Consider the following 13,360-nt stretch of genomic DNA (forward strand, 5'->3'; position numbering starts at 1 on the left):
TACGTACATAATATTGCTATAATTATACTGTTAAGTTTGAAAATTGTAACGCTCTCGTGTAACGAATGAAGAATTTCTATAACTAAAATAATACCTATTAGTGAAACAAAAATTTAGCACCGATTTAATAGCTCGATTTTAACAAGTTAGCTCGATCTTTTTGACAGATGTAAATTTCTCTGTTCGACATAACTTTGCAATGACGAACATATTATTTTCTCAATATAATGATTTTAACAATTGTAAAAATATTTAAAAAATATATATGACACAAAAGTCCCTAAAGATTCAAGCGTTATCCGAAGATTTTAAGATTTTTTATTGCTTTAAAGTAAAATTTAAAAAGCAACACTGAAAATAATAGACGCGTGTACAATGTTACATCGGTCGGACGGATGGGATACGAATAACATACGAATGTTATTCGTATCGTTACAAATAATAATTACAAAAAATCATTATTAAAGATCATTGTTATGTTATTGTTACGAGCAACGCGTACGAGTATCGGCATATGTTGAGGAGTTTAAGAAAACTGTTACACCGTTTTAGATTTTTTTTACTCAAAACATTGTGAAAGTTTGCAAAGAATTTCGCCTTTTTCAACATAAAAATATGAAAATTAGTATTTAGGTATCTGTTTGTAAGTAACAGGCAGTAGTTGAACCATTTTTAAAAATAATTAATAATAAATAAATATTGGACAACATCACATACATTACTCTGATCCCAATGTAAGTAGCTAAAGCACTTGTGTTATGGAAATCAGAAGTAACGACGGTACCACAGACACCCAGACTCAAGACAACATAGAAAACTAATGAACTTTTTCTACATCGACTCGGCCGGGAATCGAAGCCGGGACCTCAGAGTGGCGTACCCATGAAAACCGGTGTACACACTACTCGACCACGGAGGTCGTCAAAAATTCATTCCCTAAGAGAGTGAAATTGGGAATACACTGCACATATAAACTAAAAAACTCTAATATTTAGGAAAATTCGATCGGTATTCCTATATATCTGCAAAATTTGCCTACACGTACACTCATATTAAAAACTTAAAATAAGATTATTTAAAATTCACTAATTATATATATTATATACTTAATTAGTTGTTTTGATTTACCCCGTTTTGGCTTACTAATTTCAAAAACTCATGATGATTTATGTTTATGCACACAATAAGTGACGAATATTTTTCATATATATATAATAATATATAATAATTCATCTCGTGTTCGGCGGTGAAGGAAAACATCGTGAGGAAACCTGCATGTGTCATAATTTCAACGAAATTCTGCCACTGAATATTCTTTATACACATTATATTCTGAATACACATTATTCCACCAACCCGCATTGGAGCAGCGCTGTGGAATATTCTCCAAACCTTCTTCTCAAAGGGAGAGGAGGCCTTAGCCCAGCAGTGGGAAATTTACAGGCTGCTAATGTAATGTAAAATGTAAAATTCGAACTACAAAGACTTATATAAGTATATACATATTTATAGAGTTTATATATAGCTGTATATGACGATTGAAACGCCAGCGTTGTATCGTCTTTTGTGTGATGCTGATTCATCGTCTCAACGTGCATTTTGTGTTACCTTCAATAACAATCGCCGCTCGACTCGCAGCGTTCAGGAGTATAACAGTCACATAAAAGGGGGCACGTTGTAAGCGTAACATGGTATCAAACGTGACTGCCGACTTACTGTCTCATGGTTAATTGATCGTCTGCGATACTTCCTCGGTTACATGAAGAATTCCACGTTGTATACTACGGTTACATGAACGATTCATTCGATTTTCATTTATTATTAATTTATATTGATATCTCTCGAAAATTGAGGACATTATAGAATTTCTTTATAATTACAAAAAAAAATACATTGTATAGCTAGTTATTTGTGAACATAACCGTTCTAATAACTACTTGGGAAATATTTTAGTGCATTAGACATATTTAACACATGTTAACTTGATAAAAAAATAAAAAACTTACTTTTCAATGAACAATTCGCTTGTCAAGGATTTAATTATATTAAATCATTTTATTAATTGTTTAGTACCAAGTAATTTATCTTAGAGTAATTACTCATTACATTTTTACGCCTATAATTTGTTAATTTTCACTCAGACTATTAGAATTGCGATCTATTGTGAAAAAATGTAAATATTCCTATGAATTTGCGTTTTTGCCACTATTCGATCATGATTTGTGTAGTAGCTATTTTTATTTAAATTATAACATGAATATTATGTTAACAAAAACGAGAGGTGTCCTGGGATACCTGGTTGGAACAAAGCTTACAGCGTTTGAGAATAAGCAAATAACAATAACAAAATTATTAAAAAAAATCCCGTGTGAATTAAAAAAAATAAATAAACAAATAAAAAAATAATATATGTATTTAATTAAATCATTTAAATTTAAACAACAAGAAAATCTAGCTATCAGTATCAATCTACAGTAAAAACACTTCGTTCCAATAAATATTATTAACTCAGGAAACTCTAATAATATTTAGTCACAGAATTTCCACTGTTTACGCTCAAACGATCGAAAATACCAATTGAAGGTACACATAATTATTTGTAAATTAATATTACAATTAGTGTGTCACGTTGTATTTCATTGAAACAGGACATGATAAATTAGTACAAATACAAAGGATATACTTCCCGTGTAAACGAGAAGTGATTGTGCGACGTCAGTCACGTGCTAGGAACGTACGCTCAAACTTATCTAAAGCGTCATGGATTTTACTAATATGTAAATGGAATAAACAATAGTATCTATATTTAAATGACTAGCGACCGTTCCGGTCGGATTTTTATGTTACTGCCATTCGTTATTTTTTTACTATAACGTAGCTTAACGCTCTAAATTTAATTGATATTACTAAACCTGGACAAAGATAAGGGTTAAATATACATTTGTCAGAATATCTTCAGAATGGTTTTCCAAAATATAACTTTTACTTGAACAAATTTGAAGCCGAAACTCGGTTAAGTTCCAATTCTTCTATCTGCGATAAATATATCTATATACCTACGTCGTCCTCTCGCTGGACAGCTCAGGTGTGGCTGAACTCCAAGAGTTGACGATACGTGAGTCGTCTAGTGATTGGTCGCGCAGGTATTCGATGCTTAATCCGTAGCGGCATGCATCAACACGAGGTTGTGGAAGGTCGACGCACGTTGATAGTGCACGTTCTTTTGCATGTGCTTAGCTTCAAGGACGAAATATAACAATACGCAAATGAGATACGAATACCTGATAATTAACATTTACATATATAGTTGTATGAATTTATAATATCAAGCGGGTCGCTCATTATTAAAAAAATGCTTACTTTTCATAGTTTAATTAATAATTACTGGGTATTTCTTAATTTTAATATAATTTAAAAATGGTATATTACTAATTGCAGTATGTTTTAAAGATCGAAATATTTGAATTTCGTAAATTTTATTCGCCGAATATTCTGGATACAAAAGTTGACAATTTCTCTTAGTTATTATTTATAGAACTACTTATAACTGAAGCGACGAGATCTAAGACTTCCTGTACATGAGATTTGTTATGCTCCATATAGATAACATATAACTTATGTAAAATGAAACCTTTAGTTGTTAAAACATTAAATACACCGTAAGTAAATTATAGAGACAGAATTCAGTTATTTTATTGTATTTTAATTATAAATAACGGTTCGATAACTCCTATTTTAAATTATATAAATAAATATAAAATATTAAAAAAGTAACGCACCATTTTGTATTTTTTTACATAATCAAAGGCCAAAAATTAAGCATTTTCGCTTACAAATTAAAAATGTAAGTGACAGTATTATTAAAAAAATCTTTATTGTCTTTAGGTATAAACTATACAATTTATTTCACTAGTTATTTTTTTGATCAATTAGTTCAAAATGCGAATAAGGCTTTACTGACTATTAATACATTTACTGATCGCCCACACAAGAAGCCCAGCGCTTTATTAATGAAAGCACTTACACCCCCATTCAATTTACCTGGAACATTATAGGCAGATAGATACTAAAGTAATAATAAAATGTACATATACTAGTGATCCATCCGGGCGAGTGTTTACTAATAAAAAAATATATATAATACCAATATGATTTATATTCGAATTAGAATTGGATCTTTAGTTGCGGAGATTAGGACATGATTATGTAGGGGACGTACAAACAAACAAATTTAAGCTCTCTATAATATCAGTCCCTATGCATATAATTTATTAATAACTTGAATACAGCTTCATCTATTTTTATTTTTACTTGGATCCCTCCAAGTTTGCACTTCGTGAAAGCCTCTCTCAGTAACTATCCACTGATCACATATTATTCGATCATAAAGCAGTAGGTACTTAGTATTTTATGTTTCGGTTTGAAGGGTGAGGGTAACGTCAGCCACAAGAGACATAACATCTTAGTTCCCGATGTTGTTAGCTCATTGCAAATGTAAGATATTTCATTTTTCATAATAAAAGAAAATTTCTAATTATAGCAAATCTATGAACAAACGACATAAATGCATCGCTGAATAAAACCATCTCAGTATAGCATAGTGTTTATAACACTCGGCAACGGTATCCACGGCAACTAGGATATGATATTCCCAAAGCGCTGATCTCAAACGTCAATTAAAATGGTAAACTGTGTATACAAACATAATCAAAGCTCAACATCGGATGAAACATCGGGATACTGAGTAATACATAAATAATATAACATTATATTATAAAGTGACATTAATATTAAGAAAAAATAAACACGTGATTTTAACTCACACAAATACAAATATCAGTTTCAAAGTGTTCTTTTGTGGCAAAATAGGACATACATCAACGTATTTTTCCATTGATATTTATTAAAACGAAACATTGAGAAAAACAGTGCGTCTCTACCAAGCACGTTATATGTCGAACCACATTATTATCCACGTGGACGACAATGTGGATCATACCACGTCCGAATACATTTATATTTCAATCTTATTACAATATATTTGATATTTTCGGTCAATATCTAATAGGACGTTGAATCTTTTTAAATTCATTATATTTCAATTCCAAAATATTTTTGAGTTTTCAATAAAATTCGTTTGTTATCGCTTAAGCTCTGCAACATAATCATTATTTATATGTGTCGACATTATTTTCGTATATAATTTATTAAGTGATTCGAATATTTCTTTGTGTGCGCAACATTTGCCATAGACGGCAGACGTAGTGTGATGACTACGTAACGTCTGCATAACGACAATGACTATTCTCATAATTGGTACGCGGTGAGTCAGAAGTCGCGATCATACGTATCTCGTCACTGCGACGTGTGTCCTACGTAGAAATTCTCAACGATTAAAACGTAACAAAGTTATATTCCTGTTAATTATCAATATAACTACATATTGAGAAAACTAATAAAGTACTACAATGTTGTTTCGACAAAAGCTGTCCTCTGCTTCGAATAAAATAATTAAACGGGATCGAATAATATAAAATATAACACAACAAAACGATACTCATTCTTAGTCTAAGATATATTAGACAAAAGGAATGTTTGTAATGCAGAATTAATTTAAACTGCCTAAGTAATAAAAATATTGACCAATTTGCATTCAATTCATTCATTTGACTATTTTTTTCGGTATAAAAACGCTCTTACTCGTTTCCCCATCTCATTCATTAAACCCTAAACTAAATAAATGTAAAGTAAACTTTAGTTATAACTGTTTTTTTTTTGTTTTTGTAATGTATACAAAACGGCCCTGTACATTTCTTGCAAATGTATAGAAATATTCATTGTATCTCATTTTAAGTGAATGATAAATTCTTATGAGAAATAAAGTTCTTTATACCTATATTTTGATTTATTGAGTCACATATCTCTGAATTTTTATTCATTATTCTATGTAGAATCGATTGTATGCTCATTTTATGTTTACCTAAATAACTTACCCTGCACGCTGTCTATTTGTTATTTATCAATTAAAAAAAAAAGAAACAGACATCGTATCCAGTCATCGTGAATCCTTTCTGATTGATAATGATAACAGTCTCTGGCACCATGTCTACACGTGTTGTTCAATGCGAGTTCCGTCTAGCAAACGACCGCGCCTACATTTTGCGGGTAAATCACCCCATATTTAGGGAAAAAAAATACCTAACTAACCGAAAGAAAATAATTTCACTACATTTTTACTTATTCATATCATAATAATGTATGTGTTGTTAATTTTTGAACTTAGAAATGGTATAAATATAAACTTAATAATTTTAATAAATAAACGTCGATGGTTTCTTCGACAGCTGCTGGGTACGTATATAATTTAAGTGTTATAGTAAAATTTGATGATAATACCATTAAAAATGCGAAACGCCGTATAGCAGAAAAAAAAGTCCTTATGTATAAAATGAGGTGTCAAGAATTGTTTTTTATAAATATGCTATCGGGCAGACTCTATTTAAATCTTAATTTATCATTAGTATGCATTAATTGTAAAGATTATAAAAATTGAGTGAAATGTTCAAGCAATTAAATAAAAAGCAAATAAATTTTATTATTATTTCTATTCTTAGTGGAAATTCGATTTTTCGCATGACAATAAAACTTTCCATCTCGCTCTATGGCGCCTCGCGGCGAGATCGGTCGCCCGGGCCTTCGATTTTAAAACCCAGCCCAGCACGCTAACTTCGCGTTTGAATCTCGAGCGGTACACACGCGTCCTTAGTACGTGTACGCATTCTATTTTCAAATTTGTTTGTTTTTGTGTTTGTATAAACAACCTGTGTTATTCAAACATGTGTGAAAAAAGGATAAGGAAAATCAAAAGAGGTTAGTTATTCTTTAATAATAACTATTTTAAATTGAGAAAAATATCTGACTGAACACTGACCTACCGCACTTCATGGGAAACAGTGTGTCTACATATTTATGTTCCATATTAAGATCATTCGGTTGCGTTTTAAATAAAATCACTTTTCTTTAATTAATTAATATTTTCCAATAGTTATTTTTCTTTTTATTTAAATAATACGGTTACAATAATGACAGCAATATTTTAGTTGATGTCTTCACAATTAGAACTAGTAATAAAGTCTTATTCAATATAGAATATAGTAAAAACAACAGAATATCTAAAAATATTACATTTAAATTACTTAAATTGCTTATGAAAATAATAAATTTAAGTTTTTAGTTTCGCATATCTTCGCCATTTCCAAGATAGAATAATTTACATTAAAAAGTAGAATATTTTTGGTCAATTTAATATACGTATTATACTTATATATTGACAATAACCACAGGTACCTCGATCTACCATGATCGCCGTCTTATTAACATATTAATTCAACACCGATAATCATATTACTTATATATTATTTGCAAGCTTATAAAACAATATTACCAAATAAAATGTTATTCTAAAGATAATTTATAAAAATCCTCCTCTTGCTTTTCGGATATATAAAAAGGAATAAAAGTAATCACTGATAAAGACTAGATAAATTTTAAGACAGAGTTCATTCACTTAGCTATGTTTACATAGATTATCTGTGATACGGATCAATGTAATATCCGCATTTATGAAAAAAATCGTATAATATGACGTTTTCATTATACTACATTCGCATTACTTTATAATAATGTTACCACGTGAGAAATTGCAAACGACAATTTCATCTACGAAAAGATAAACAATTAGTGGAATGTCATAACCTGCAACAGTTCTTTATCTAAACATGCAGGCTCTTAATTTATCTTTTTTTATGGCTTGAAAATCGTGGACAAGGTTATACATTGCAATTCCTAATTGTTATTTTTTATTTCTTTTGGAAATCTGACCCGAAATATTAAATATAAATTTATTTTAGTTCATGTTATATTTCTAAACCTACATTAAATTGATTAAATATATAAGATTAAATAAAACCGTTAAGTTCGCACTTGTATCTGTCTAACATAAAAAAAATAACATCCGCATTTAAATTACTGGTTTTGATTCACCCTCTTTCCTGTTTACGAATTTTACTGGCCTGAAATTTAACCTTGATTTAAATTGGTGGGTTCAGACTTGAATACTATTACCAACAATTTTGAAGTCCCAATTTTTCAATCTATACAAATAGGATAATTTCGACATTAGCGGATTAAACATGCTTAAAAAACTTCTTAGCACAAATATTATAAAGTAAGACATTAGAAAAATTATATATCAAAAAAATAAACACGATTAAATATGAACAATTAATTTGTATACTTTCCTAGAGAGCGAACCGGACAACCGGCTATTGATTTTACGAACGTGAAACGACTCAACATATGAATTTTATTATTGACTATAAAAAGTCTCATAGTTACTAATATAACAAAATATAGAACGATCAAAGTATGATTTATTAATTCATTCATTCAATCAAAAAATATTGCTTCAGTATTCTTTAAAATAACGGAATTTACCTATGTGAGTTAATAGAAAACGTTATTTTTTATACAAAGAAATCTAAATATAAAATATATGTGATTCTTCCCAAAATCATTTATATATTCATTATCTGACCCATACTACTCTTAAAGTATTTGTCAAATCAAAATAATGTTAAATATAGACTCGTGATTACTTCGGGTTGACTGCCTCGTTGGTTTTAGGATTTCCCAAGTCGGGTCAATAATTTTTTTTATGTTTTTTTAACGTCAAGAATTTGTCAGCAGATAGAAGTTAGGAAAATTCGTAGTGTTGTCCTTGTTTGCCTCTAATTTGTCCGGTCCGGTGATCTACATGCACTGGTGTCAGTTTGTTCTGTCATTGTATTATGAAGAATAGATAATTCACCCATGTTTGAGCGAAAATCAAACATTTTTTATGTAATAAATAATATTGTTAAGAAGATGAACATAGTTTAAAAAAGCCAAAGTTTATTTGGCCCTTCGTTTAAATAACATTTCCATCAAACTATTATACGTATTGATTATCGTATTTTCTGTTAACCTAAATACGAACCAAAATGTAAAAAGACTTCGATCTAGAACAAATATCCGACCCATAAGACAATTGAACTTAAATAGCCAAGATATATGTAATTAATTATTATCGTTCCATTATCAAACAAAGACAATAACTCATATATAGAACATAGTTATTCCAATGATAAAATTCACACGTGTCGCAAATTGATTATCGTATTTTCTGTTAACCTAAATACGAAGCAAAATGTAAAAAGACTTCGATCTAGAACAAATATCCGACCCATAAGACAATTGAACTTAAATAGCCAAGATATATGTAATTAATTATTATCGTTCCATTATCAAACAAAGACAATAACTCATATATAGAACATAGTTATTCCAATGATAAAATTCACACGTGTCGCAAGCACGTTGTATTCACTGGGTTGTTTTTGAGCATACGCGCCCATAACGTGACTGAAGTTCACGAAGTTATTTGCGCCAGTAATATTCAGCTCTGTTTAATTTACACTCAGTATTTATTGGATAACATTTATAAAATAATTTTAAACTAGTACGCGTCGCAGATAGATACTCGCAAATACCATACCTACACAAATATATTATTCTCATCACGTTTTAATTGAAGATATATATTTTTAGGATATAATACTACTATTTTATTTTTTAATAAAACCATTTATCGATCAACGCTAACGATAACTAAAATATTTAAACAAATGCCTTGAAAACATCAAATAAAATATTGTTCTTTCTATTGTATTGGCTCATACATATACGCTTACAATTGTTGAATGTGTCTAGACATTTTAGTTAATATATTTGCTATAAAAACTTTAATAATAACAAAGAAATCTTTATTGTTTCAGGTTCACAAATAGCTCGTCTGCGTGAAGCAAGACGCCTACAGAGGCTACAATGGATCCCTACACCACCACCAAGTGAAGAGGTTGCACCTCCACCACAGCAGCCGGCCGTAGACAAGGCCGCTCAAAATAGAGTCATACTTGAGTTAGCGTGGAAAACAATTGCACTCATGCAGAAAAATAGACTCATACAACAAAAGATCATTGCTCTACAGAGAGAAACTTCTGAATTCGTCGCTGCTGTCATGAGCAACCCAGAAAATAAAAAGCGTTACTTGGAACATGTACGCCTTTATACCGCTGGTCTCATTACCTTAACACCTACAGCGGAAGCTCGAAATAAGCCCTTAAAATTAGAACCCAAACACTAAATTGTTTTTTTTAAATAATGGAATGAAGATATGAAGTAAAGAACGAACATGTATAATATGTTCGGATTTAGAGTCAGGGTAATGAAAGAGCTGCGAGTATAAGTAATGATAATTGTGATCAGCTTTTGTTATTTTGTTTAAGTAATTATTGATGAAGGTAAATATTGGTTAGTACCTACTTTATTTTTACCTTCCAGCAATAATATTTAAATGCAGTGTCTTAATTAAAAACGTTGTGGCTAATATAGGAAACCCTTTTTTGTTGTAAACATATTGAGGTTGTTATATACGAGGCTGTTGATGTTTCTAGAGATATCTTTATGTCATTTATTTAATAGGATTGGATTTAATATAATTTTAAGATAAAAATATAAACATTATAAGAAATATTTTGTTAATAAGCCCGAGTATGTAGGTAAAAGGAATTAAAAGAAAAATAATTTTAACTCTTTAATCTATTCGTCCAATACCCATATGAGTTAAAATTTATAGTTAGGAACGAATTCTTAATTTAAAATGAAAAAAATATATATGTAGAATCAACTGGATAATAATAATACGGAATATGTGTAATTTCTTAAGACTCGCTTGAAAAACTTGTACATTGTGATTTTTGTCTATTTAATCAAAATTTAGGAATATTTAGAAATAGTTTTATAAAGCTGAAGAAGCTTAAAAATACTCCTAGACTGTAAATGAAGTAATGATTATAAACCATTACTGTCAGTTTGACCCTAATACTGGATTTCATAAAAAAAAACTTTTAATTTTATACCTTTAAATGTGGTCTGTTTAAATACTATTTTGACATTTTTTTTATTTATGTAGAAGGCATTTAATAGTTGTTAGTTACCTAAGCTGCACACACAGATCTACTACTGTGTTCATTTTACGTACATAAGGTGTATGTCTTTTAAAATATTCTGTGTTCATTGTTATTATCTGTGCCAGTTTCTAGAATAGATAAACGATTACTAATTTATGTTTATACTCGGTTTTATATTTATTATCTATTTCAATTTGATTTGTATAATGTAAACAGAAATTTACAGAAGCAAACTTCGTAACGAGATACACCATTACAACTTAAAAAAAAAATCTCTACTAAACTATATTCAAGAAATTAATACAACAATACTTTCTGTTACCTTTTGTACCAATCGAATTGAAATACAAACATGATGTTTTATAAGTAGTGTTTACATTCGAACTTTAACCAGTGATTAATCTCGTAAAATGATTTGGACGATGCGGAGTATGTGTGATTATTAATATTATTTAACTGATTGCTTGGCCGATGATTATCGGAATGAGGTACAAGTGTAAACACCACCTAATCAATGTAAATAATATAGGGGAATTATTTCGAATATACTAAGATCGTTAGAAAGTATTAATAATATTGTTATTTGAATTGCACAACACTCCCTATTTAATATTAAGATAAACTTAAAGTTTTACGCTTAAATTTGTTTCGGTTTATTAATTAATGTTAATAAGTTTTCATTGTTATTTTGAAAATAAACTAGTCTGAATTATAATTATTTTTTCTTATTCTATCCTTACTCCTACAACAATCCTAACAACTCCTACCAAAGTAATGAACGCGAAATTGTGCATGATTATCAAAACAATTCACTTAAACGTTCAGTAGGTATATTTAGAATTGTTGCACCCAAATTGAATCACCCCACCGACTACGTTCTGAGCCGAGGTGCGATCTCATAGGAGACACCCTCAGGACGAACGTCACTCTCGAGCCCAAAAGGGTTCACTCTAAGGCAGAGTCTTAACACTCGCCCCGACGTTCGGTGACGCTGTAAAGGCCAGTAGGGCCAACAGCAATACTCAACCATGATACAAAACCAAATTGAATCTTGAAAGTTCACTGTGATTGCGTGAACAGAAGGTTTACTTTGATTTAATCATTTACACCTTTAAAAATTCGAGTGCAACTTATATCATACGTGATGAAGTAAAAATGTAACATTCGTTACAATAAAGGAATTACATTATTTTATAATAATATAATATCAATTTCATTATAACATTAACGTTGTAACATAAAATTAAACAAAAATACCTACTGCTCACTCATTTTTTATTTAAATGTAGTAGTTAGGCGGACCGGCTAATGGACCACCTGATGATAAATGGTCAACACCGCCCATAGAAATGGAGCTGATAGAAATATTAACCATCCCTTACTTCGCCAATGCAACACCAACCTTGGAACCTAAGATGCACAGGGGACATACATCCTATTTAGTTACACTGGCTCACTCACCCTTCAAACCGGAACACAACAATACCAAGTTTTGCTGTTTGGCGTCAAATTATCTGATGAGTGAGTACCCTACCCTACCACCAAGTAACAGTATGATTTCTCTTCAAATTCGCTCCCGTTTTTTACTCTCATACAATCAAAACTTATTTCGAAAACATCGTCTAAAAATTACAAGTAAATAATACTATAATGTTATGAAAAACCGACATTGATTTTATTTTCGTCTTGTTGTTCATTTTGCTCTTAGATCTTCCACACGAGCAATACTTCAAATTCCTTTAAAAGGAATTGCATTATTTAACAAACAGGCGCAAAAGTAGTTACTTGGTGATAGAGATATCACGCTGCAGCGCTGTCAAAACAAGAGGACTACAGAAAAATATTACAGAACTTTGTATTAATTACCAGGGATGTTATGTAACCCGAAACTATCAGATATCCGAAATATAAATATATCCGTAACCGTAACCGGAAAAAATATGTTTATTATAATTTTATTTTTGTATAGTGTTATACTTAAAGAGAGTAGGTGATTGTATAATAAAACTATTTGTTTTTACTTTGATTATATCTTAAACTAAATAAAAAAGCTTTAGAATTAGATTGAGCATATAATGTAAGAACGTGCGTATGAAATCTAAGATTTTGTTGGATGTAGGCGTGCTTTTAACCACCAACCTCGTAGGAACGTAATCGAATATGCTCGAAGCTTTCTCGGTAATGATACGCCCGATTTACGTTCTATCGATCATACACGCCCTACACCTACACTACATTTAATGCTAACGTATTTATACGCAAGTTAACGACATCTGTTATCCATCTTACGA

The 13,360-nt window shown here is 30.3% G+C and overlaps 1 protein-coding gene across 1 annotated transcript; it reads left to right on the plus strand.

Annotated features, from left to right (window-relative positions):
- Positions 1-6,717: 6,717 nt before the first annotated feature.
- LOC125071481 lies at positions 6,718-11,781 on the plus strand. Its single transcript, XM_047681744.1, has 2 exons — positions 6,718-6,870; positions 9,876-11,781. The coding sequence occupies exons 1-2, from the start codon at positions 6,837-6,839 to the stop codon at positions 10,241-10,243; spliced, it is 402 nt and encodes a 133-aa protein (XP_047537700.1). The 5' UTR covers positions 6,718-6,836; the 3' UTR covers positions 10,244-11,781.
- The last annotated feature ends 1,579 nt before the right edge of the window (positions 11,782-13,360 follow it).

The sequence above is a fragment of the Vanessa atalanta genome, chromosome 19 (assembly GCF_905147765.1).
Source record: "Vanessa atalanta chromosome 19, ilVanAtal1.2, whole genome shotgun sequence".
In the NCBI taxonomy this organism is placed as follows: domain Eukaryota; kingdom Metazoa; phylum Arthropoda; class Insecta; order Lepidoptera; family Nymphalidae; genus Vanessa; species Vanessa atalanta.

What these genes read in the sequence shown, in the direction of transcription:
- LOC125071481 (XM_047681744.1), top strand. Translation starts at nt 6,837, where the DNA reads ATGTGTGAAAAAAGGATAAGGAAAATCAAAAGAG. An exon ending in GATAAGGAAAATCAAAAGAG is followed by an intron (nt 6,871 to 9,875) that starts GTTAGTTATTCT and finishes TTATTGTTTCAG; the next exon opens with GTTCACAAATAGCTCGTCTG.